The sequence below is a fragment of the Arvicanthis niloticus genome, chromosome 6 (assembly GCF_011762505.2).
Source record: "Arvicanthis niloticus isolate mArvNil1 chromosome 6, mArvNil1.pat.X, whole genome shotgun sequence".
Taxonomy (NCBI): Eukaryota; Metazoa; Chordata; class Mammalia; order Rodentia; family Muridae; genus Arvicanthis; species Arvicanthis niloticus.
The window spans coordinates 21,968,113-21,993,498 of NC_047663.1; the positions used below are offsets into that span (position 1 = coordinate 21,968,113).

Below are 25,386 nucleotides of genomic sequence, written 5' to 3' on the forward strand. Positions count from 1 at the left end.
AGAAGAGGGCATCAGATCTCATTACAGATGGTTGTAAGCCACCATGTGGTTGCTGGGAACTGAACTCAGGACCTCTGGAAGAGCAGTCAGTACTCTTAACCACTGAACCATCTCTCCAGCCCCACATAAATCTTTTTTTTTTTTTTTTTTAAAGGTGGAGAAAAGATTGCCAAGGACACCAGAACTCAACCACTGGTCTCCATACACATGCAGGCACACAGTAAAAACAACAACAAAAAGAAAACCAAACATCTGTCCACTTCTTGAGGCCTTCAGTTTAACCTTTTATTGATACAAAGGAGAAAGGACTGGATCAGTTTAGCCTTTGAGTCCAAGACTCTGCCCACCTTCCTCCCATCAGATTAGCACCAAGTGCAGGTTTTTGAAGCCTTCAAGCCTGAGCAGGCTCTCCTATTACACGACCTTTCATTTTAGAGAAAACTTTTTATGATGAAAGACCTGACCTTGGTGGCTTGGGAGGAGACAGGGGAGAAGGGTGGCTGGCAGGATTATGTTCCTGGAGCTACCCCTTCCTGAGGAGCAGGTAGAGCTGAGGCAGGAGAATGCAGGCTCTCCTCACCCAGATTCATCATGCCCCTGCAGAGCTGCCGTGACAGAGGGAATGGGGACAGGCAGGGACGGGGAGATGGGACAGGACGGTACAAATAAAGGGCACATTTGGGGAAGTGAAGGACCAAGGAGCTCAGTCTTGCTGAGCCTAGTGACGGAGGATGGGAGTCAGCAGTGGCCCTAACCAAACCCCAGTGCCCCCTCCCTGAACTGGAGCTATCACAAGAACCTTAAGAAAGAGGCTTGCCGGGCGGTGGTGGCGCACGCCTTTAATCCCAGCACTTGGGAGGCAGAGGCAGGTGGATTTCTGAGTTCGAGGCCAGCCTGGTCTACAGAGTGAGTTCCAGGACAGCCTGGGCTATACAGAGAAACCCTGTCTCGAAAAACCAAAAAAAAAAAAAAAGAAAGAAAGAGGCTTAAGGTCGGAAAAGAACAATGCAGAGGTCTGTGCTGAGGACTGGAAGCCATGGCCCGTAGGAAGGTCACAGCAGTCTCCACTGACAACCAATGTCTCCCAGAGTTATTCTCACTGAGGGAGTGAGGGCTGTTGGCAGGCCAGTTCCATGCCCACTGCCCCCAAGCCTCGGGCCTTTGTGTCTGAGGTCAGACTTGACACTTTGGCCCTCAGAGTTCCTCATGGACCCGCTCTTGGTCCTCATCTGACTTCAGCTTGAGTTCCTCAGCTGTGATCTTGCCGTCCTGGTTTCGGTCCTGGTTCCGAAACATGTCACTTATGGTTTTGTCTGGGTCTTGCCCAGGCATGAGGCGTCCTTTGCCTTCATTCACTTGAGCCTTAATGAAGGAGGAGAACTGGGGGAGGGGAGAGCAGAGGAGGACAAGGCGGTAAGGACCATGGTCAACAGCTGTGGATGGCCTTGGGAAGGGGTCCCAGGTGCAGGCCCACATTGTTTCCCCTGGTCTGGTACCCAGAGGATTCGGGTCTAAGATGGAGGACAGGCTGCATGCACAGTGTGCAGGAGGGAAGGCACGGACCCACCTCTTCTGGGGGTACTTCTCCATCTTTATTAAGATCCATGTCTTCAAAAAGGCTAGCAGGAGGATCCTGATACCACACAAACAGGTAGCCTGTGGGCAAGCCATCCTCTCGGGATACCAGCTCCACCTCAAATAGCAGCACGGCACTGCCAGGGACACCCCGGGCTAGAGAGAAGGAGGAAAAAGAGAGCAGAATTCCAGTGAGACTTGAAGCTGAGCCTTAACGCAGGCCTCAGTGTTCTCTTATGGAAGGGGCATGGGGTGTTTAACCATCCTAAAGGTTTCCCTGATCCTACCCACCAGTCACCAAGGCCAGAGACGGATAGGAGCAAACCATAGGAATAGACATAGAATCTGAGTCTCTGTCTCTCACCTCCGCTCTCCCCATGGGCCAGGTGTGGGGGCACAATGAGCTGCCGCCTCTCTCCTACACACATGCCCTGCAGGCCCCTGTCCAGACCTTCAATCACTTTGTTGGCTCCAAGGGTGATCTCTTGAGGAGCCTCATAGTCGTGGCTGTGGGGAGAGTGGATTCCCAGGTCAGCAGCAGAGGCGACTGAAGGCTCATCTCTTTCAATAGCTCTATCATTCTAGAATGGCAGTTCTTTCTTTCTCCAGCTTTACACTCCCCTTTCTCTGCATTTTACACTATGGTTCCCTGAGGCTCAGTGAGATGGGGAGTAAGAGACTGTAAGACCCAGAGAGAGGAGGAGGAGCCTGGCAAGCCCACTCACACCTAAGCCCACCATCTGCCCAGCCCTGGCCCTGTCCAAGAACCCACGACGAGAAGAGCCTGGTGCCGTCCAGCAGAGAACAGTTGTAGTGGTAACGAATGAAGTCCCCTGTCTTGGATGTCTCATTGCAGCTCTCAGGAGGCCGGGACAGTGTCTTGATTTCCACAGGGTCCGCAGGGTTGTGGAAGTCAATGACGTGCACATCAAAGATGAGAACAGCTGAGCCAGGAATCTTGTCTCCTGAGGCCACATGGGGCACAGTTAGCTGTGGGCTCTGGGTGGGGACAACTCACTCACTCCATGGGGCCCAGGCTGGACACCCCTTTCCAATCTCAAGAAACCATGCAAGATCAGATGGCATGTTCCAGAATGAGAGCTCCCTGCTGCCTACATCTTACTGTTGGAATAATGGGACAGACAGGCAGGAAAACCCTTGTCCACACAACACCTTGCAAGCTCCCACTAACACCCTGCTAAGAGGGATGCCCAGTACATCAGTGAGGAGCCCGAGGCTCCCAGAATCTCCCAGGCCTCTTTGCTCAGTGGTGCTAGGCTGTCTATCCTTAACTATTCTGTCCCCAAACTCAGGCTTGCTGTCCTTCTTCACTATGGATGGGGGCTGGGACCTAGAGCAGAGAGTCTGCCTGGTAGGGATCCAATGGGTGAGCAAGTATAAGCTACATATGTTTGGCCAACAAGAGGGACAGCAATCCCAGGGGTACAATTCAAAGGAGCAGAAAGGTAGCCTGGGGACCAAACCCTACCTGTCCCATTCTCCCCATAGGCGAGGTGAGGGGGCATAGTAATTCTCCTTCGCTCCCCTATGCATGCGCCTTGGAGCCCCTGGTCCATCCCAGGGATGATGTAACCCTGCCCGATATAGGTATTGTAGGTGTGGTTGCGGGAGTAGCTGCAATACAAGGGAAGGGGTGGGGAGGGAGTCAAAGAGGCCCCACCCCTTCCAGGCAGTTCAGAGTGCCCCTCAGTCTCCACCCTCCCACCTCAGGACCCCCCCCCCCACACACACACACACCTGGAATCAAAGAGGGTGCCATCCATCAAAGTGCCATTGTAGTGGTAACGCATGAAGTCCCCTGCCACAGCTCGCCGGACACAGCCCTGGGGCAGCTCCAGCGTCTCCAGCTGGACCGTGTCCTTCGGATTGTGGACATCCAGCAGCAGGACATAGAAGACCAAGGAGGCCTGCGGGGGTATCACAGTCCCTGGGGAGGGCACAGGGCTTGAACCATACAAGTGGGGAGCAAGCCCAGGCACAGCAAGTGGGGGGAGGACTCATGCAAAAAGACCTACTCTGCCTTCTACCTCCTCCTCCTTTGGTTGTCCCCAGAGCCAGTTACCAACCCATACTGAGCCTCAGTGTGAATCAGAATAAAGCAATCCTGTATAAGGAGTGGAATTTCATCTCTACTTGTCCTTGGACAGTAAACAACCTGAACACTTCTATGTGGAGCATGGTCTTGTGGAGAACCCCCTCACCATAGCCTTTCTCCCCATAAGCCAGGAAGGGAGGGATGATGATCTTCCGTTTCTCTCCAGGGCACATGCCCAGCAGCCCCTGGTCCATGCCTTTGATCAGCCAACCAGAGCCGATGTAGGTATCATAAGTACCTCCCCTGCTGTAGCTGCAGAGAATAAGGCAGAGACCCTGTGGCTGGAGGTGAGAGAGGCAGGGTACACCAGGGCTCCCTTCTCTTGGTCACAGTTCCCATACCCTTAGGACTACCACCCCCCCACCCCCGGTTCTACCTGCTGTCAAAGGCAGTGCCATCCAGCAGAGTGCCGTTGTAGTGATAGCGCACAAAGTCGCTGTTCTGTACCATTCGGGGACAGTGGGGAGGGCGCAGGAGGATGGTCATCTGCACCGTGTCTGCCTTGTTCCACACGTCCAGCAGGACCACGTCAAAATAGAGGGTGGCATCAGGGGGGATGAGGCCCGCTGTGGGGAAGCAGTAGAGGCGGGGTTTACAGAAGTCCCCAGCCCAGTTGGAGGTCCCCAGCCCACTACTTAGCTGTATACCTCCTAACCTCCTATTCTACCTGCTGTGCCTCTGACTCCTCTTTCTTAGCCAAGCTGTGACTCTGCCCTGGGCTCTGTATCCAACTCTTCTCATTCCAGAGTGAACCGACGGCCACAGATCCCACCAATCAGATAGTGGGCATTGTGACCTTGGTCTAGTCACCCATAACCTTTGAGCCTCAGTCTATTCCCGCCTCCTGCCCCCACCTCCCACACCACATATCCATCCCCTGGCCTCTTACCCAAACCGATGCTGCCGTAGCCTAGATGGGGAGGCACAATGAGGCGGCGGCGCTCGTTGACACACATGCCCATGAGACCTCGGTCCATGCCAGTGATGAGGCGGCCTACGCCCACAACGATGGCCACCAGGGTGCTCCGGTCATAGCTGGGGGAGTAAAGAGACAGATGAGCACACGTGCAGTCACACAATGCCCGCCGCTCACAGTCTCATACACACACAGGACACATTGCAAACACATGAGTTTCTCACTTCCTCATTTCCCAACTCTTTTGGGCATAGCCCTTATATCCCTCTTAAGGTAACAGGCTGGCTGGGTATGGTAGCTCACACTTTTTTTTTTTTTTTTTTTTTTGGTTTTTCGAGACAGGGTTTCTCTGTGTAGCCCTGGCTGTCCTGGAACTCACTCTGTAGACCAGGCTGGCCTCGAACTCAGAAATCCGCCTGCCTCTGCCTCCCAAGTGCTGGGATTAAGGTAAAGTAGGAAAGTCCATTCTAAACTTACCCTGGCTTTTGTCCGTCTTCACACGTAAAGAGAGCGTTCTTTCAAGGAAAGAGAGATTTGTATCTGTGCGTGTGTCTATGAGTGTGTGCACACTTGTTTGTGGTGAATGTGTGCACCCCTGTGTGCATATGCAAAGGCACCTAAAGGGCATTGGGTCTCCTCATCCATCACTATGGCTAATCTTTGGAGGTAGGTTATCTCCTTGACTCGGTATGCACAGGATGCCCAGGTCCTCATGATGGTCCAGCAGGCGCCCTTAACCATTGAGCTATCACTCCAGTCACCCCCATCCCTGCTCTTTGAGTTAGGTGTCATTTGTAGTACTGGCTGTCTCGGAATTTTCTATGTAGCCAAGGATGACCTTGAATTTATGTTCTTCCTGCCTCTGCCTCCTGGATGCTGGGATTACAGGCATGTGCTCCCATTCCCAGTTTATATGGTTCTGGAGGCCCAACCCAGGACTTCATGCATGCTAGGCAAGCAATGCACTGGCTGAACTACTCTTCCAGCCCCAAGAATGGGATAGTAAACTTTTAAAAAAGATGTATGTATGTATGTATGTATGTATGTATGTATGTATGCATGTATGTGTATGTATGTGTGTGTATGTATGTGTGTGTATGTATGCATGTATGTATGTATGTGTGTATGTATGTGTGTATGTGTGTATGTATGTATGTATGTGTGTGTATGTATGTGTGTGTATGTATGTATGCATGCATGCATGCATGCATGCATGCATGTATGTATGTGAGTGTTTTGTCTGTATGTTTCTGTACCATGTGCATGCCATGTCTATGTACCATGTGCCTATGAAGGGCAGAAGAGGGAGTCAGATCCCTTGGAGCTGGAGTTACAGATTGTTAGGAGCCATCATCAGAAGAGTTCTCAGAATGAAACCCAGGTCCTCTACAAGAACAAGTGGTGAACCATCTCTCTAAGACCGGGAGATTCTATTTTGGTTGAAGATAGCCAAGGACTAAAAAAGTTTTCCAATTTCAACTTTTAGAAACTGTGCCCAAGCCAGGCTTGAGAAGTCCCCACCAAGGAAGATACCCCCAGCTCCCAGACCATCCCAGTTCATCACTGTTGCTGGAGGGCTGAGCATGGTGGTACACACCTTTAATCTTAACTTGGGAGACTTAGGTGTCCCAATCTTTGTAAGCTGGGACCAGCCTAGTCTACATAGCAGTTCTCAGGGCAGCTAGGACTACATAGTGAGATCCTGTCTCAAATAGGGAGGCTGGGGATGTCTCAGAGTTTAGAGCACTTGTTGCACTGGCAAAGTATGTGGGTTCAAGTCACAACACGTACATGGTGGCTCACAACCATCCAGTCTTTTTCTGACTTCCTTGAACACCAGGCATGCCCCCAGGGTGCATACATACATAGACACATAGACACATATATACATACATATATTCATACAGGCAAAAGATTCATAGACATAACACAAACCTTTCCCAAAGGCTACTGGGATGTGCTCCCAGCTCTCTTCCTCATCTTGCCCACAGCACAGGCTATGTCTGCTCTGTTTCCTTTACAATGCTATATAAAAGCCAATGGTGCCAGATGGTGGTGGTACACGCTTTTAATCCCAGCACTTGGGGGCAGAGGCAAGTGGATCTCTGTGAGTTCGAGGTCAGCCTGGTCTACAGCGTGAGTTTCAGAATAGCCAGGGTTACACAGAGAAACCCTGTCATGATCCACACACACACCCCCCCCCAACAAAACAAAAAGCCAATGCTGTGCACAGAATTTCTCTGAGTTAAACATCATCAGGCTTATGGTTCTGCCAGAGTCTAAGCCAATATGTCCTGAACCCACTGAAGGCCTGCAGGCCCTGTGGAAGCCACAGTCATTCACTGTCACCGTTCACACCCTGAGGAAGGAGGTCGTGTTCCCATTCCGTATTTCAGACAAGGAAAGTTAAGACTCCTCTTCTGTCACAGCCTGGATTTGAACCCAGGGCCTTACACTATGGAGAAGGTATTCTCATCCACTGTACCAAAACACTTCCCTCCAGAGTCATGACCACTAATTGCCTGTGGGCTGAACTGTATATTTCAGAGAGGAATCTGAAAGGCCACTTTTCTTTGTGGTGTAGAGTTTCAAGTGTGATAGGGCCTGAAGTTTACCTTATAGCCTGGAAAGAGGCTATCACGAAGTTCTGATCTGTCGTTTCCCCCCCCCCCCAAAACCAAAGGATGTCTGTCTGGCAGACCCAGGTCCTGGGTCAGAATGGAAGCCTGTCCTATCAAGCCAAGGCTAGAAGTGTTGGCTGCTAAAGCCAAGATGGAGGAGCTGAATTCCCAGAGGCTTGGAGAAGGAGGCACTAAGATTCTCCAGGATGGCATGTCAGACTTTGTGACACGTGGACAGTTTGGTCACAGCACCAGCTATGGTCTACCCCCAGATTATAATGCCCACTCTGCTTAAGGGCCTCCCTAGCTGCTCTAGGGCCCTACACCCTAAAGAAAATGTTATTTCTCTAGTATCCAACCACAAAAGTATAGAAAACTGGAGATAGAAATACACAGGGAGCCGGGGTGTGTTAAAAGGGAGGCGGCTGACCATCCATCCACTCACCTCAGGGTTTACATGTAGTAAACTTGCTATCGTATTATTCGTGTTTAAGCCATGGTAAGTAAGTGTGGCACTTCACCTGAGCATCAAGTATTCCAGAGAATTAGGAGGCAGCGGGGGCGGGAGTCTTTTGGGAGTTGAAAATTTGGTATTGATGACAAGAGACATCCTTTGAGGTGCTTTTCCCAGGATGCTGTTTGTGGCAGGATTATGGAAGGACTACTGGAATGCAACCCTTAGAAGGGGCAGCATTCTCTGGAAGCTCAGGAAAGCGGTGCTGAGTCCGGGAGTGTCCAGTCTCTTACCTGGAATCAAACTTTTTCCCGTCTTCGAAAGTGCCATTGTAGTGGTAACGCACAAAATCTCCCATCTGCACTTCTCGGGGGCAGACCCTGGGGATGTGGTATCTCTCGATGACTACATCCTCCAAGGGGGCTCCGGCCGGGCTGGCACGACCCAACCCTCTCTCCAAGGTCTGTAGAAGCAGCAGCAACGGCAATATGTGGAGCCGGTGGAGGGTGTGGCTGGGAGACCCTACAAGGAACATGGTGCCCAGACCCGGGACGCCGGCAGTGAGTGCGGACGCCAGCCACCAACCTTCTTCCCCCTCCTCTCAGAGCTGACTCCCCCCCTTCCTGTCCTCTCTCCCCACCCCGCCCTGGCGGGTCTACGTGGAATGGGGGCTGGGGAGACTGAGCTGGCCGGGCGGGATGATGTTTTATCGTGGACTAGAAGGAGGGGGCCAGGTTGAGAGTCTCTGAAGTGCCAGGGATTTGCCACAAAGATCTCTGGTTCTCCCTCCCCCAAAACTCCATCCGGGGTTGAGACCCGGGGCCAGGCCCAGAGGGAGGTTCGGGGAAAGATGAGAAGTTGGAGTGGACTTCCAAAATGAAAAAGTTTTTTTTTTTTTTCCAGAGTCTCTGGGTCCTAAAGCCGGTTGGATAAATCTCTAGCTTTTCCTGGCACCCCAAATCTAGGCCCCTTCTGGTGGCAGGTGAGAGGCTGTAATCTGAAGGCTATTTCAGTTCTCCGCCCCAAGTCTCTTCCGGCAGAAAGTTGGGGGGAAAGGAGTTAGGGAGAATGTTCTCTAGGTGAAAGGTTGTTTTTGTCCTGCAAAAGCTGCAATAAAGACACAGGAATCTTGCACAGTCAGGAGGTTGATGGTGTCCGCACTAGGTGTGCGGGGCAAACACGAGGTGTGTTCCTCCTCGGCTGTAGCGCGGGTGTTTACTAGAGGGTGCAAAGGGGACTCTGGGAGTAAAAGACCAACTTCTGGAGCTTCATCCTGAACGTAGGCAAAGTGGACAGAGGTAGCACTTAAGGAGGGGGACACTGCCGGTGGGGAGGGGCTTGTTAGGCGTGAAACGTAGCCCCACCCACCCATGTCTGCCAGGGAGGGATAGTGGTGGTGTAAGCATGGGTGGTGGGGGAGGTCCAGCCCACGTAGCGGACTCGAGCGTCAACTGACCGTCCGAAAGAGAGCGTCCCAGCCTCCCGGCTCTTGCCCGGGGCCCGGCGCTAAGACCCAGGAGGAGCTCCGGGGGGTGGGGGGTGGGGCGGGCTGGAGCCCGACGGTCTCCGGGTGCTCCGTGAGCCTCCGGGGCGCGGCGCGGGCATGGCTCGCGCGGCGTGGGGGCTGCTGTGGCTGCTGCTGGGCAGCGCCGGGGCGCAGTACGAGAAGTACAGCTTCCGAGGATTCCCTCCGGAGGACCTGATGCCACTGGCCACGGCCTACGGCCACGCTCTGGAGCAGTACGAAGGCGAGAGCTGGCGCGAGAGCGCGCGCTACCTGGAGGCGGCGCTGCGGCTGCACCGGCTGCTGCGCGACAGCGAGGCCTTCTGCCACGCCAACTGCAGCGGCCCCGCCGCCTCGCAGCCTCGGTCCGCGCCCGGCTCCGACGGCGACAACGATGGCGATGGCGATGGCGATGGCGAGGACTGGGCGCGCGAGCTGCGGCTTTTCGGCCACGTCCTGGAGCGCGCCGCCTGCCTGCGGCGCTGCAAGCGGACGCTGCCCGCCTTCCAGGTCCCTTACCCGCCTCGGCAGCTGCTGCGCGACTTCCAGAGTCGCCTGCCCTACCAGTACCTGCACTACGCGCACTTCAAGGTGGGCGCGGCCGGCCCGGGCCGCCGTCGAGTTTCCCTAGACCGTGAGGCCCGCGGTGCATCCGAGGCCCCACTGACCCACTCCCCACGCTCCTCACCAGGCGAACCGACTGGAGAAGGCGGTGGCTGCGGCCTACACCTTCCTCCAGAGGAACCCCAAGCATGAGCTGACCGCCAAGTATCTCAACTACTACAGGGGGATGCTGGATATCGGAGATGAGTCCCTCACAGACCTCGAGGCCCAACCCTACGAGGTGTGGGGAGAGAGTGGGAGGGATGTCTTGCCTTGGTGTGCCTTCCTACCTCTTCACCCAACACACACACACCTTATGAGCCTTCAGGGTTCCCTTGACACCCTCCCTTCCCCCTCCCCCCCTCCCATCTCATGCTCCTCTCCAGGCTGTGTTCCTCCGGGCTGTGAAGCTCTACAACAGCGGGGACTTCCGCAGCAGCACAGAAGACATGGAGCGAGCCCTGGCTGAGTATATGACCGTCTTTGCTCGGTGTCTGGCTGGCTGTGAGGGGGCCCACGAGCAGGTAGACTTCAAGGACTTCTACCCAGCCATAGCAGGTATCTACCATTCAGACCGTGTGGGTGTCCCTCACCCACAGTGCTCTGGCTTCCCAGATCTTCTAAGGTCTCTTAATACATGGCTATGTCTTGGCGACAGCATTCAGTAGATCTAGCAAAGTGCTCGGAAGCTACACACGAGTTAGGCCTTTTCTGTCTCCAGTCTGATGAGAGAAATGCTGGTATACATAGTAAATTCTGGGACAGCTATAAAGAGAAATAGATAGTCTCAAAAACAAACAAACAAACAAAAAACTGGGCATGGTGGCACATGTCTTTAATCCCCGAACTCAGGAGGCAGAGGCAGGCTGATCTCTGTGAGTTTAAGGCCAGCCAGGTCTACATAGACAACTAAAGCTATATAGTGAGACCTTGTCTCAAACAACAACGATGAAGATGAAGAATTGACACCAGGCAGGTGTGTGCAGTAAGCAGTTCTGGGTGGAATCATAGCTAGTCTTTGGATCCATAACCACAAGGCCCCCTCAAAGGGGGTAGAGATGAAGCAGAAAGAACTATTCTTAGGGCCCCATCTACTTGTCCAGGACTCTCTCTTTGGTGTCGGATAGGGGTTCAGTTATAGGAAGAGTGGGGAGCAAGTGCTTCTCAGCCCCCATGATATACTGTGTGTCAAGCATTTCATACATGTTAACCCATGAACTCTTGACAAGGGAAGCAGGCTCCATAGCCAATCTTGGTCTCCACAGGGGTTCAGGGTTAGCACACAGCAGTTCATAACGGCTGTATCTTTCCTAGATCTCTTCGCAGAATCCCTGCAGTGCAAGGTGGACTGCGAAGCCAACCTCACTCCCAACGTAGGAGGTTTCTTTGTGGACAAGTTCGTGGCCACCATGTATCACTACCTGCAATTCGCTTACTACAAACGTGAGCTTCCGGGGTGGGCTGGGTAAAGTGGGGTGAGGGGCTAGGAAAGAACAGTACATGGGGGTTCCCAGAAGCATGAGAATGTGTCTCTTAGATGGAAGACTCTGGAAAAGGGGAGGAAAGGCTAAGGGTGGTGGAGACATGGGAAGGAACCCAGGCAGAGCGTATGGGGCAGGTGAGAGACCTCAAGGAAGAATCAGAGTAGACTACTGGGTCAGCGACACTGCTCAGCCCTCATCTCTCCTCTTACTAGCATCATGCCAGTGGCATTCCTTAGACCCATTCTTCAAATGAAACTGAGGTTTCTAAAGGGCAAGGGACTATTACCACCACCACCACCACCCCACCACCCCACTCCCCCCCCAACCCACCCCCGTGACTAGGGATTCACAGGGAGGTCCTGCCATCCCCTGGGATTAGGGTGGGACAGTCCAGGGTTCCTACAACTCAGGGATGTCACACTTCAGGAGATAGAGCTGTGAGTGGAGGAGGGGCTGAGGTCAGGGACCAGGAGACTGACTCTTCCTGGGGGCTGTGGCAAAGATGCCGTCCCAGCGCAAGCTGTTTATCTAATCCCTCTGTGCTTCCAATCCTTTGTCTATAAAATGCAACTGATGGAGAGTGTCAGTGACTCACACTGCCTAGTACGAGGGCAACACCCTGGGCCTGCTGGGTTGTGTTCCCTTGGGCGGGGTAAGGAGCCAGCACATATTCTGGTGGGTCGAGGCAGTGGGTTTAGGTTGGAAGGTGGGCGTGGGGTGGGGTGAGTGGATTGCCTTTAAAGGAGAACAGGGTCCCCCTTTACTCCATCCTGCCTGCAGTGAATGACGTGCGCCAGGCTGCCCGCAGCGCTGCTAGCTACATGCTCTTTGACCCCAAGGACAGTGTCATGCAGCAGAACCTGGTATATTACCGCTTCCACCGGGCTCGCTGGGGCCTTGAAGAGGAGGACTTCCAGCCCCGGGAGGTGGGCACTGCTCTCATGTGCACTTTTGTGGTTTGGTTTAAAAAAAAAAAAAAAAAAAAAAAAAAAAAAAAAAAAAAAAAAAAAAAAAAACTTGGCATCCTTGGAGGGCTGGAGAGGAAGGGAAAGAATGAATATGGTCTGTGGCTAGAGTCTAGGCTTCGGCAGAGTGTCTGGGATGTGGAAGGGGTGCAGTTAGGTGCCCACACAAGCCTGCTTCCACCTCAATGCTGTCCTTTGAGTTCCCCACCCCGCAATCCCCCGGAGTCTGTTAGCATGAACCAGTGAGAAAACCCCTTGGGAGTTTAGAGCAAGGCTGGCTAATATGGGCCCCATAGTGGCATCCCTGCTACCATTCACTGCCTGTGGCAGACATTACTAATGTCATAGTGGCATCCCTGCTACCATTCACTGCCTGTGGCAGACATTACTAACTCTCCCTCCTGGAATCCTCAGAATCCTAAATCCAGTGTTCCTAGTAGCTAGGATTATTCTTCGAGCTGAGCCATTTTCTCCTGGGCCCCGAGTCCCGAACCCGGAGCCTACTCTCTGGCTGTAGGGTCCACCTCACCCTGTCCTTCCCTCTCCCTAGGAAGCTATGCTCTACCACAACCAGACCTCTGAGCTTCGGGAGTTGCTAGACTTCACACACATGTACCTTCAGTCAGATGATGAGGTGAGTGGCTCCCCGTAAGAGGCTGGACCATGATGGGGACACGTTAGGCTCTTTTCCTGAGGCCACTGTGTGTGACAGCTCCGGCTGTTGTGAAGGAGGGGTTTCCTGCTCCCATCTGTACCCCCTACCCCTTTCCCACTGCCTTAGTGTTCCCACAGCCCTTTCTCTGCTTGTCTCAGGCCTATGTTTCTTGGGACACCTCCCCCCCTCAAATGGTAGCTCCTCTAGGGAGCCCTTGCTGGATGCCCTGGCTTTCTTCTGGGCTTACACTGGCTTCTCCGCCTACCTGGCCTGAGACATGGAGTTACTCATAGTCCTCAAGCATCTTGCCATGGCCAGCTGGCTTCCTCAACAACTGCATCCTAGGATAGGAGACTAAATTATCCCCAGCCACAACACCTGGCATCTGCTCATGCTCAGAAACTGAGTTTGAGCCAGTGGACAAATGGCTGAATGAATGAATGATACTGGGGAGAACCAGTTCAGAGTGAGGGTTTGGCAGCCTGGGTATTTTATCATCATCATTATTATTATTCCATGCATTGGTGTTTTGCCTGCATGTGCGCCTGTGTGAGGGTTTCAGATCCCCTGGAACTGGAGTTACAGACACTTGTGAGCTGCTGCCATGTGGATGTTGGCGATTGACTTCAGGCCATCTCTCCATCCCAAGGCCTGGGTTTCTTAAGGGATTTCTGTGTGGTTTATTTATTCATCCCCTCAGTACATTCCCTGTACTCACATTCAGTGAACTCAGGAGCAGTCTTTGTCGTCACACCGGGCTGCCTTAGGTGTTGCTTCTCCCAGCTCTGTCATTTGCCAGCCGGTTGGCCTTAGCGTAGGTCTTAAGTAGCATAGCAAAACCCTGCTTTTTATGAGAAGAATGCCCTTTGACTTTTATTGTGGTGACAATTAAATGCGGTTATTTAAAGCACATAGTACATGCAGCTGGCACTCCATAGATGCTCAAAACCTGCAGTGACAGTGATGATTGTCACTCTGGGTCTGCTGTTTGCCAGATGTCAGGCTTGGGTTGCAGTAAGTGGCTCAGAGAAACAATTTCCCAGAGGTTCTCATGAGGGGGGCACAGCTACAGAGACCAGCATGGGTATTGGCGAGGGTAATGCTTGAAGGCTTCAGTCTAGAGTGGACATGTGGCTTTGGTGGAATCCACGGGTCCATCCAGGTCAGGGCTGCCAAGGCATTCCTGGCAGGAGAGCAAGAGCCAGAAGACAAAATGCACAGACTAGCAGTGTTCTCACCGGGTGTGGGGCCAAAGGTGGGGCTGAAGTGCAGGCGGTGCTGACGCTAGCACCCCGCCTGCCTCTGCTGGTCGAGCCCCAAGTGTCACTCAAGGAAGGAGTTTCAGAATGGAACCAGCAGGACAAACCCTGACATCCTGTTAGATGCTGACACTAGGGAGGGGAGAGGTCTCGGCCGTCTGGGGCCTAACTGTTCAACTCCTGCCAGGACCACACCAGGAAACCTGCTAAAATGGGTGGGGCTTGAAAGATGGGGTAAGGGGTGTTCTGATCTGAAGGGGAGTCTATTTGGATGTGGGTGTGCTGTGACTCAGTTTCTCCTCCAACCCTGGGCTACTCTAGATGGAACTGGAGGAGACAGAATTGCTCCCGGAGCCTGAAGAACCTCTATCTGATGCTGAGTTCGAAGGCGAGGGCGACTATGAGGAAGGCCTCTATGCCGACTGGTGGCAGGAGCCGGATGCCAAGGGTGATGAGGCTGAGGCTGGTCAGTATTGGATTGTGCTGAAGGGATAAGAACACAGCTTGTTATGAGCACTGGGGACAGGGGTTCTCTCTTGGCACTACAGTACCAGTGGAGTGCAGGCAGGTGCTGCCACCCTGCTCCAGGGTGAAGCCTGCTAGTGATCTACTCTCCTGTTAGGGTGGTACTCAGACAGCTGTTGGAATAGGCAGACTAACTCTTGCTCTCTCTTTCCTTTTCAGAGCCAGAGCCTGAACTGGCATAAGACGGTGACATGGTGCACTCTTCAAGCTCAGGACATCTGGCTGGGAGCAAGAACTATTTATTAAAACTTAAAATAGCCAGGTGTGGTGGCACACACCCTTAACCATGGCACCTGGGGGAGGCAGAATCAGGTGGATCTCTAAGTTCCGGGCCAGGCCGGCCTACACAATGAAATCCTGGCCAGTCCAGGCTACATAGTGAGATCATGTTTCAAAACAAAAACAACAGAGTGTGGTGTCATACACGTTTAATTCCAGCAGTTGGGAGGCAGAGGCAGGTGGATCTCTGTGGGTTCCAGGCTAGCCGGACATAGTGAGTTCCAGGCCAGTCGAGGCTATGTTGGAAGACCCTGTCTGAAAATAAAACAAAAGAAAAAACCTCAAGAGGGACATAGTTGGCCTAGTTCCCACTCAGATTCTACTTTACCTCTCTTGGTGCATCCTTGAACCACAGACTGGTGACCATATGGCTGGTTGGCAAGTTAGTCGTTGAGGTCCCTGTCTCCCTTTCTGCTCCTGCAGAAGTTTTCAGCTTCCGGCTTGAGTCTCACAGGACCAAGGCCAGTCAGGTGGCGGTTGTGTCTGAGCTGCCGAAAAACATTGTGAAAAACATTGGGCTTAGAGCTCTGGTGCTCAATAAATGTTTATTGTTGAATGAATCATAACACCTGAGGCCAGTCTGCAAGGTGGAGATGTGTGGGTAGAGATCCTTGCCTCCCTCTCTCTGCCAATCTTCCCTTATCTGTGCAAGTTGCCAGTTGGTGTACCCCATGGCCTTGGCAGGTCCTTTACTCCCCTGACATCTGATTGAGAGCTGGGGATCCCCATTAGCTGTGAGGAACCTCAGACCTGCCACCAGGGGGCACAAGGACACAGGATTCCGTGAAGCCTCTGGAAGAGGGTGGTTTCAGATTTCTCATCAGGGATGTCTGTATTTTTCTAGTCCCAGGCCATTCTTCTTGGGGCTTAGAAGGATATGAAGAGGGGATTAAAGACATTTACTACATGTTTTCCTTTCCTGGAATTTCCCTAGAATTAGAGCAAGCATGCCCAGTCTGGCCACGGTGGGAACCCCAGCTCAGTAGCCACAGGAGCCCCAGGGATATGGTTTGATGACTTTGGACTTCTTGAAATGCAGGACAGCCAGAGCTCGCTTGTCCAACCTTGCATTGGTACTGGGGGTCAGGAGTCTGGAGGAGTGGGTGCAAAGATGTTGCCCTAGTAACTACTGCCCCTACTGCCATTCCATTGCAGGGAGTTAAGGACAGAGGGGCACTTTCAAGAGGAACACAGGATCAAGGCCAAGAAGGTGACAGTTCTGCCTTACACTATACCTCGACAACTCTTATCGAGCAGAGGCCTCTGTGATAGAGAGTGGAGCTGACCCAGGGAAGGGCATGAAGTTCTCATAGACAACCCACTGCTCCCAGCTGCCAGACGGCCAATCCTGGGACTCACACACCTCTGTGTCCTACAGGACTGATGTCCCATCTGTCTCTCTCCTAGGCTCTACTCTAAGTTTATTGGCCTTTAGAGGTAGAACTGGGTTCTGGATAGGTAGCTTTCCTGTAACCTCCATCTCTATCATAGGAGAATCCAGAGTGGTTTCCTGACAGCTTACCAGGTACCAGGATGGCTCTGCCTACCCTCCCCTTCCCAGGCTGTTGCACTGTCAGCATCTAGTGGGCCACCCCCTGCTCCAGGGAGGGGCTGCCCTCCAGGGCTGGCACCACATGCTGCAGGGAGCAGGATGTGCTTGAACATGTCTGCACAGATGTGGGCTGCTGTGAGCACCAGCTCTGGAATCTGGACTGCAGGGTGTGGGTCTGAAAAGTGCCTGTGGGTCAGAGTGCAAAGACTGGTGTGTGTGTGTGTGTGTGTGTGTGTGTGTGCCCAATATGAGCATGCACTTGTGTGCAGAGGTTTGAGGGTGCCCAGAATGTCTTTCAGTGTGTATGTCTCTGTTCATATACATGTGTGCCCAAATGTGTTTGGGGAGGGCTCCATTGATCCACACATTTATTGAGTACCTTTTATGCACCGGGCATGCTGCAGGTTGCTGGCCACATGATCATGAGCAAAGTAGGCCAATCACCCCGCCCTTCCAAAGTTCTGTTCCACTGGAGGCAGATGGTGAGCAATAGATCTTAGATGAAGTGTTAGTATCCCAGGACTCAGGAGGCAGAAGTCTTACCACAAGTTCCAGGTCGGCCAGGACTACATAGGAAGACTCCATCTAAAAACAAAAATTTAATTATGCTAGATATATTAGGTAAGAAAATAGAGCCAGGTAAGAGGGACCCAGAATGCTGAAGGGTCTCAGATGATGTGTGTGACTATGTTTGAGTATGTATCTGAATGTGCATGTGTGGCTGAGTGTGCATCAAAGTTTGTGTGTGTGTGTGTGTGTGTGTGTGTGTGTGTGTGTGTGTGTGTGTGTATTCACATACCTATTAGTTTTAGCAACCCCTAGGAATCCTGTCCAGGCCCTTGGCCAGTCCAGTATGTCTCACTTAGCTCCCCTTTCTCAGGGAGCTGGCAGCCCCTCCCATCTCTCCCTAATGTGAGCCTCTCCCATTGCCAGGCCAGCTGGCTCCCCAAACCGGTGAGACAGAATCCCAGCCGGTCTCCGCGTGGGCCCTCCAGCCCATTCTCCCAGCCCCACCCAGTCCACATGCTCTCACCTCTCCTCACCACCCCACCAGCTCTTCCATTCTCAACAGTATGCTGGGTGGAGATGTAGGATGAGCAAAACACTGGGCTGTGATCTCACACAATCAGACCAAACTCAAGAGATGCCACAGGAGTGTTCTGGATCCCATCCTTATAAAAGCAGAACTCTGTAGTGCAGGGTTCCTCCCAGGTACCAGACTTGATCATTGTTACCCTCAAAACTGCCTCCTTATTCCAGGTGTGCTGGAGTGATGTTCAGAGAAGGGAGAGTGAAGTGTTATGATCTGTAGGTCAGATGGAAGGGAAAGGCCCTGGGCTTGGGGTTGTCATCTTGGACCAAGGAGAATGAGTTATTGCACCCCTACTGTGTTTAGCCTACAAGGAATTTGAAAAGTGAGAGTGGGGAAAGGAAGAGGGGAAGAAAAGAAGGTTGAACAGACAAAGAGAAGGGGAAGGAACAGAGAGAGAGAGAGTCCTAGTGTCAGGCCCATGGGATGTAGGTCTCATGTTGAGGGGCCTGGGACAGAGTTGTTGGGGTCACATAGGAGAGCAGCTTCCTAACTTCTGAGAGTGATGGTCAGCAGAAGAACAAGAGTTCCATTAGCTCTCCCAAATTCCACTAACTTCCCTTCTCAGCTTGAAAATAATTTTTTGAGGCCTGGAGAGATGGCTCAGTGGTTAAGAGCACTGACTGTTCTTCCAGAGGTCCTGAGTTCAATTCTCAGCAAGCACAGGGTAGCTTATAACTAACTGTAATGGGATCTGATGTCCTCTTCTGGGGTATCTAAAGACAGCTACAATGTACTCATATATAGATACAAATAAATTAAAAACATTTTTAGTCACTCAAATTTAGTAGTAGGGTGCTGTTTCCACTTTTATGGCATTAATGTTAGTACTGACAAACTACTATGATGGGATCAACCTTGAAAACAACCCTTAAGAAGGCTAGAGAGATGGTTCAACAGTTAAGAGCACTGGCTGTTCTTTAGGAGGACCCGAGTTTGATTCCCAGCACCCACAAGCCAGCTCTGTACAACTGTAACTCCAGTTCCAGGGGATCTGATACCCCATTCTGTCATCTGCAGGTACATGTGGAACACAGACATACTTGCAGACAAAACACCCAGACATATAATACAACTTTTAAATCTAAAAAAAAAAAAAGTTAGAATCCTTAATGTCTCATCTGATATTTCCTGTCTCCGAGAATAGAGTCTCTTTTGGGAACAAAGAAGGGACCTTTCTCCATGTCAGATGGTCCTGTCAAACTGGCTCTGGACCTAATAACTTTACTTATCGAACACTTGGTAACCATCTAGGGCCTAGGGCCATCATCCTTGTCTCCTAACTCTGGCCTTCCCCCAGGGCCTCTTTTATAGTGTCTCTTCAAAGTCAGCCCTGGAAAATGGCCCTTATTTCATGGATAGGGAAACTGAGGCCCCAAGAGTCTGGGATGGACTCCAGGTCCAGACCTAACTCTGATCTGGACTAGAACACAGCTCTGGCTGCTTCCCTTTATGATCAAGTTCCTAGATGACTGGAGACTCATGGGAGTATACTGGGAACCACAGCAAGCAGCCCCAGCTGAAACAAAAATCCCAGGCCCAACCTATGGTCCGATCACCTCATAATCACTACCTCCCTGGGCCTCAGCTGGCGCCAAGGGTTCCTGGATAGCATCTCTTTTGTCCCCTGAAACAGCCCTTGGTATAGAAGCACCTATTCTGCCCATGACTCAGGTGGGGAAACTGGGGTGAGATGGTGCTTACTTGCTTGCCTTCCTCCCACGTACATATGCTTGACCCCTTGACTACCTGGAAGAACTCTCTAAGGTCATAAGAAAAGCAGAGGCCAAGGGAACTTGACATTTTCCATTTGGGGTCATCACTTCCATCTTTCCTTTAAAAAGAAAGAAATTCATCAGGCTGGGGGAGGGAGGGTCTATCTCAGAGACTTTGCGCATCCTGCATGGAGCTCTTGAGTTCCATTTTCAGTACAACATAAGCTCTACAGAACTGTAAAGCCAACGCTCTGAAGACGGAGGCAGGAGGTTCAAAAGTTCGAGATCATTCCCAACTACATTGCAACTTCAAGGCCAGCCTGGGCTTTCTAAAATCCATCTGGAAAAAGAGGAGGAAGAGGGACAACTGCCAAGTTCCTTGGATGAAGTCAGAGGTGACCGTGCCTGATTTCCTTCTTTGCCCCTTAACCATTTGGCTAAATTCTTAGGGTCTTCCTGGAGGAGGAGGCTGGTAAGGAATGGGTTCAACCAGTCCAAGTGGGAAGTATAGCTCGTCTCCCTGGCTTGCCCAAGTGTGTTGTGGGTGGGGTCATTTAAGGGCCCCACAGTCACACAGAAGCATTACATTGTTTTGTTATCTTGGAATGAGATTAGACGCTCCATCACAGACCTAGGGTCAGGCCTGGAAGTCAGAAAAAGCTTGTCTGATGACTTTAACCTCTGGTAGTCATTTCCATCACTGTGCTATTTATTGATTTTTAATACATTGGTATCCTCAAACACGGCAGAGTCTCGTGGTGTTGGGAGCTCCTGCTCCCAACCTCTCACACTCTCCCTTCCAGATGGCTTCCCTCCTTCACTCTTATCTACAGCTTGGCCCTGCCTCTCCCCCACCCATGCCCTTCCCCCCTCACTACTTCCAGGTTCTCTGTTGGGATCATAAATTATCCATGAGCCGTTAAGTTGGCTGCTGCTTCAGCTGGAGCTGAAGTGCTGATGAAATATTCAAGGACCTCGACTCTCACATTCCCCAGGGGCCCGGCCCTAGATTCTGAGTCCTGCCCCAATTCCTACTGAGTCACTGAGACCTTGGAGGTGTGCATGCCTGCATGGTGGTCTCTTTGCTTCATCCAGCACTGTGCTGTTTGCTGGGTCACCATCGGTGGTGACCTAGAGGAAATAAGGTCCAGGTCTAGGTCTAGAGCCTAGGAGGGTCCCCTAGGCATCTGCAGCCATCCATCAGCCTCCCATCCTGGCTATCTAACCCCCAAATGTTCCACAAGTCTTACTTCGGATGACAGAAGTCAAGCTTGAAAAATCAGTCCTTGCTTCCTTCTCCCCCCAACCCCCAGGACCCTCCCCTCCCTGGGTTGAAAAGAGAGGTTGTTTGGGAGATGACCCAGTGAACAGGAAACAAAGGTTCTGTTTCCAGCCCTGCTATGCATTTGCTCTTCATGTGGCCTTAGACAAGCCCCTCTCCTGGCTCTAACCTCAGTTTTTCTCAGGTGTGCATGGGAGTGAAGATCCATTTTCCCCCCAAGAATTCCAGTGGAAGAGATTGTGTGTGTGTGTGTGTGTGTGTGTGTGTGTGTGTGTGGTGTCCTGCAAGCAAGTGTGACCAAATACACAGGTGCAAGCTTGCTCTGGAGTGACAGCCTGTCTGTTTGTGGGAAGAGCTCCTGGTTAGCACAGGCATTTCTCAGGGCTTGTAGAGTGGAGGGTGGAGGGAAGGGCAGGCAGGCTGGCAGGCTTGGCTGGGCAGGTGGAGCCCCACCTGTATCAGCCTGTGGAGTCGCCCAAGCCAGGAGCAGGAAGCCGGGTGACTCAGGTGGCAATGTCTCAGTTGTCCCTCCCTTCCCCCTTAAAACTACTCAACTGGGATCTGCTGGCGGTCGCTCCAAGAAACAGTTCTCAGAAGACCCACTTGAGAGCATACCCATGTCACAAGCCTGTCCTGAGACTTCACTAATGGGGGGTTGGGGCAGAAGGAGAGCAGCTGTTCTGGGACTTCATTCTAGAAGGGTTGTAGTGAGTAAGGGGGATAGCCCAGGACAGACATTCTCTAAAGAGATCCAGGGTTCCTCTGGGCTGCCCTCCCCCCCCCCCCCCGCCCCCCTGGTATCTGGCCCTGGCCTGTACTATTTCTGTTTCCCTATCTCTGTTTTCTTGTCTCCCTGTTTTCTTTTTGGCATTCCACCCCGCCCACATGCCTTGCTGCGAAGTGTCATGTCTGTCGCTAGAGCTACCTCTGTAATTAGGAGCCTTCCTTGGCTGGGAGCACACCCACAGGACTAGCTGTGGGCAGCATCTGGCCTCGAGGCCGCTCCACAGAACCAAGTGGCACAAAGAAGGCAGGAGTGTACCCATTCCCTCCTCGAGACTGCTCCAGCTCTAGCTGACGTGAGGATCCCTCCAGTGGGGCGTCCAGAGACTTCCAGGGTCTTCTGGCTGCTTGTGTCCCGAGGGATCCAGCCTTGAAGGGGTCTTGCCGAACAAGCCCCGCCCCCAGCATCCATGGGCAGGGGCTAAAGGACCTGCGGAGGTCATAGATAGGCTACAGATCGATATGAGTTTCCGAGCAAGTGAGCAATCTGTTAAAAAAGCAATCCCAGTACAAGAGAACCCCCACAATGACCACCAAAGGCCAGGACGGACTTTAGAATTCTTGCTCTGTCAGAACATGATAGCCCCAGGGAGACTTGTTCCCAGCTTCCAGCCCCTGAGACTACCTTCCCTCCTGTCTTTTCTCACAACACAAAGCCACCTCTGGCCCTACACATGCATGAAGACACAGGAGTTTTCGTGTCCCCAGCTGCATCCTTCCTTCCCCACAACTGAACTTGTGATTTCTTTGACTTACTACCCAGAAGTGCCAGAACCTTTGGGACAAAGGGTTGTAGTAAAAGATTCATAGGCTTAGAAGCACAGTCCATGCTGGGCAAGGAACAGCAGGGTTTTGGGTACCTGGTCTGCAAGGGGTTTGAGTTCTGTGCAGCCTTCTCCTCTAGCTGACCCTGGGTGGAGACTCAACCTCAGGAAGGACAGAGACGAAAAGCTGGAGCTTTCAAAGGATAGGACTGGGGACAGAAGGCCTCTTCTGCCGTCCTAAGGATGGCTCTGTACCTGGAATGATAGCTAAGCATGCCCATGACACCATTATATTTTAATAGCCAGGGTAAAGGCTTCTGCATGATTCAAAGGTGGGTATTCCTTAGCCCACCTGAGGCTGAAAGGTCTTTGTATATGTGTCTGAGTGTGTGTGCATACCCCACCCTCTGTGTGTGTGTGTGTGTGTGTGTCCTATAGGTCCAAACACAGCCGCCCATGAGGAGAGCTCTCCACATCATAAAGATTAAGTTCACATGAAGAACGGAAACACAGGCTGGTGAGATGGCTCAGTGGGTAAATATGTTTTCTGTGCATGCCTGGCAACCTGAGTTGAGTCCCCAAAACCCACGTTAGAAATGAGAGGAGTTGTCGAACTTCTCAACGTTGTCGTGACTGTCACAGGCAAGCTATGACACACCCACCCTCATTGTGTATACATACAATAATTAGAAGAAGAAAGAACAGAAACTCGCCTGCTTCCTTATATGGCCCAGAGGCCTATCAGGAGGCATGAGGAAGAAATGACATAAGCAGAGGAGGCGTTCTGACTGCTCTGGACACTATCTGATTGACGGTCACCTTTGCCTTAAAGAGGCTCTCCAATGTACGGTCCCTCATCTTGATCATTGGCTTCTGTCTCTGGGGCACTTGGGATGGGCTGGTTGGTGCTCTATCACTCCCGACTCTCAGGCTCCAAAGGGCTGCAAGGTTGAGTTAATCAGATATGTCTTGGTGGCCCAAGGTTTTTGTGCCTCCTGAGCTCCAGGCAAGAGAAATGAGGTTAAACTACAGGGGTAGGAGTTGAAGCCAGACATCAGAAGAAACTCACCACTGTGATAAAAAGGAGACAGGGGCATTAGCTATAAGGGAGACTGAAGAATTTCCCTTTTTTGGAGATTTGTCAAATACAAAAATTCTTGCCTTTAAAGGCTGGGAAGCAGAAGGTTGGGTTGGATGCCCTTGTGCCCTCTCCTTCAAGTTCAAGCTGCAAAGGAGACCATGGTCGGTCACAGCAATGCTTAGCCCCCACCCCACCCCCCTTTCCTCCAGGAGACCAAATCCCCTACGCAAAAGAACTGACTCCAGGAACGACTATTTTCTGATTCCTTTATGTATCCTCAGATGCAGATGAAACCCCAGTGTTTGGCAGGCACATAGTAGGAGATTAAGAAACACAGGAAATCCATCCATCTGGGGAGAAATTGGCTCTGTCTTCTACATTGGAGCCTCTACCCGGGGGTTTAGCTTTGGCCCCAACAACGAGCTGTGGCTTGTTACATACTAAGACAAGCCGGGGTGCCTTCCGTGGACACAGAGTTTATTTAGAAACCCCACTCCTTTCTCCAAGTCCACCTAGGCTACTCTATCCCTCTCTACAGCCTTCTCCTGCTGCCAGTTGGCTGAAGTGAGGAGAAAGGCAGCAGAGAACCCTGCAAGGGGCTCGGAAGCAGTGTGTGACTGGGTGGGAGGAATGGGCGATGGAGGAACCCTGGCAGAGGCAGCAGCTTGGGACTGTGAGCTCTTCCTGAGCTCTGGGCTGATGGCTGTGGTGGGTGGCAAGTAGGCAGGTGGGGGCATGAATTAGGTAGAGATACAGATCCCCAGGTAAGCTGGCAGGGGTGGGAGTCAGGGATACAACGGAGTGAAGGGGTCCTGGCAACTTGGCATGTGCAGCTACAACTGGATCAGGGGTGCTGCTATCTACCTCTCCCTCCAGGAAGATTTATTGGATGGAAGAGAGCAAGTTAAGCCTCGTTCCTTTCTCTGTTGGGGGAATGTGGTCAAAGATACTGTTAGGATATCTTCATCTAGAGTTATTTTAGCCCATAAGCGTGTGTGCCTGTGTGCGTGTGTGTGCGTGTGTGTGTGTGTGTGTGTGTGTGTGCACGCGCGCGCGTGCATGTGGTGTGGTGTGTGGTGTGTACTTTCAGGAAATCCTTTTCTAAACAGCCACTCTCCCAACTCCTACCCACACAAGCTGTTTCCTCTTGTCACTGTACGCTCTCTGAGAGTTAGGATACTTTTAATTTTCTGTGCAGCCATGGTCTAAAGTGGTGCCCAGCATACAGTTGGTGCTCGGTACCTGGTGTTGAATGGATGGATGAATGCCTATAGATCTTTGGTTCGTGTCACAGCCACAACAGCAGTCGTCGAGAATAGGAAGCAATAACCCCATCTTCTTAGGCTACCTTCTGAGTTCTCAACAGCATTGCCCATTGTGAAGTGGCTTGCCATCCCCCCCTTTTGTTTAGACCTGTGCTCCCCTTCTATCTACTGTCTGATCCCTCCCCCAAACCCACTAAAGCTTCTTTACACCACCATTTAATATTTGATGGAATTGCTGTTCTTTTGTCTGTTTTTCCCTGGAGTGGTATCCACTCCCCCACAAACCCCCCAAAACCACATATTGACCCTTCTGTTCTGGGACTTGAAATAAGGTGTCCAAATTTAGACTGTACCATATCTCCTAGTCTTGTGATCTCTTTGGAGCTTATTTTTTAAATCGCAATTACATTTTATTTACTTTTATGTGTGTGGCACTTGTGCCAAGGCTGGAGATCAGAGGACAAAGGACAACCTGTGGGACTTGGGTGTCTCCCTCCACCAGGTATCAGACTCAGGTCGGCACATTTACACAACTGAGGCATCACACAAGCCCATTTAAAAAAATATTCTCTTAGTGCGGATCATTTTGAACCCTCCTTGTAGACCAGGGTGGCCGCTAACTCACAGAGATCTGCCTGCCTCTGCTGCCCTGAGTGCTGAGGTTAAAGGACCGGGGCTGCTCCGGCACTTTTTAAGAAACTATCTCGAACTGACCATCTCATTGGTTTGAATACGGACATTCCTCAGCTGTTTAAGTGCTACTACAAAGCTTATTTCATTTAATCTCTCCAACCTAAGATAGATAAAGCTAATGAGCCCACTTTACAGAGGAGATACAAGGTGAAAGGTACACTAACTGGCCTAAGGTCATACAAAGATTAAGGGGAGAACCCAAACC

General features: G+C 51.8%; 2 protein-coding genes across 2 annotated transcripts; one reads left to right on the forward strand and one right to left on the reverse strand.

The window, feature by feature from the left end:
- Window positions 1-271: 271 nt before the first annotated feature.
- Window positions 272-8,296, reverse strand: Fkbp10 (FKBP prolyl isomerase 10). The gene is made up of 10 exons (XM_034507823.2): window positions 7,976-8,296; window positions 4,581-4,726; window positions 4,068-4,257; window positions 3,798-3,943; window positions 3,334-3,523; window positions 3,065-3,210; window positions 2,348-2,540; window positions 1,940-2,082; window positions 1,568-1,731; window positions 272-1,380 (listed from the first exon to the last, which is right to left on the reverse strand). The coding sequence occupies exons 1-10, from the start codon at window positions 8,215-8,217 to the stop codon at window positions 1,195-1,197; spliced, it is 1,746 nt and encodes a 581-aa protein (XP_034363714.1). The 5' UTR covers window positions 8,218-8,296; the 3' UTR covers window positions 272-1,194.
- Window positions 8,297-9,236: 940 nt separating this feature from the next.
- On the forward strand, window positions 9,237-15,522 carry P3h4 (prolyl 3-hydroxylase family member 4 (inactive)). The gene is made up of 8 exons (XM_034507724.2): window positions 9,237-9,777; window positions 9,878-10,030; window positions 10,176-10,347; window positions 11,104-11,232; window positions 12,054-12,199; window positions 12,789-12,872; window positions 14,474-14,618; window positions 14,837-15,522. The coding sequence occupies exons 1-8, from the start codon at window positions 9,286-9,288 to the stop codon at window positions 14,857-14,859; spliced, it is 1,344 nt and encodes a 447-aa protein (XP_034363615.1). The 5' UTR covers window positions 9,237-9,285; the 3' UTR covers window positions 14,860-15,522.
- Window positions 15,523-25,386: the final 9,864 nt, after the last annotated feature.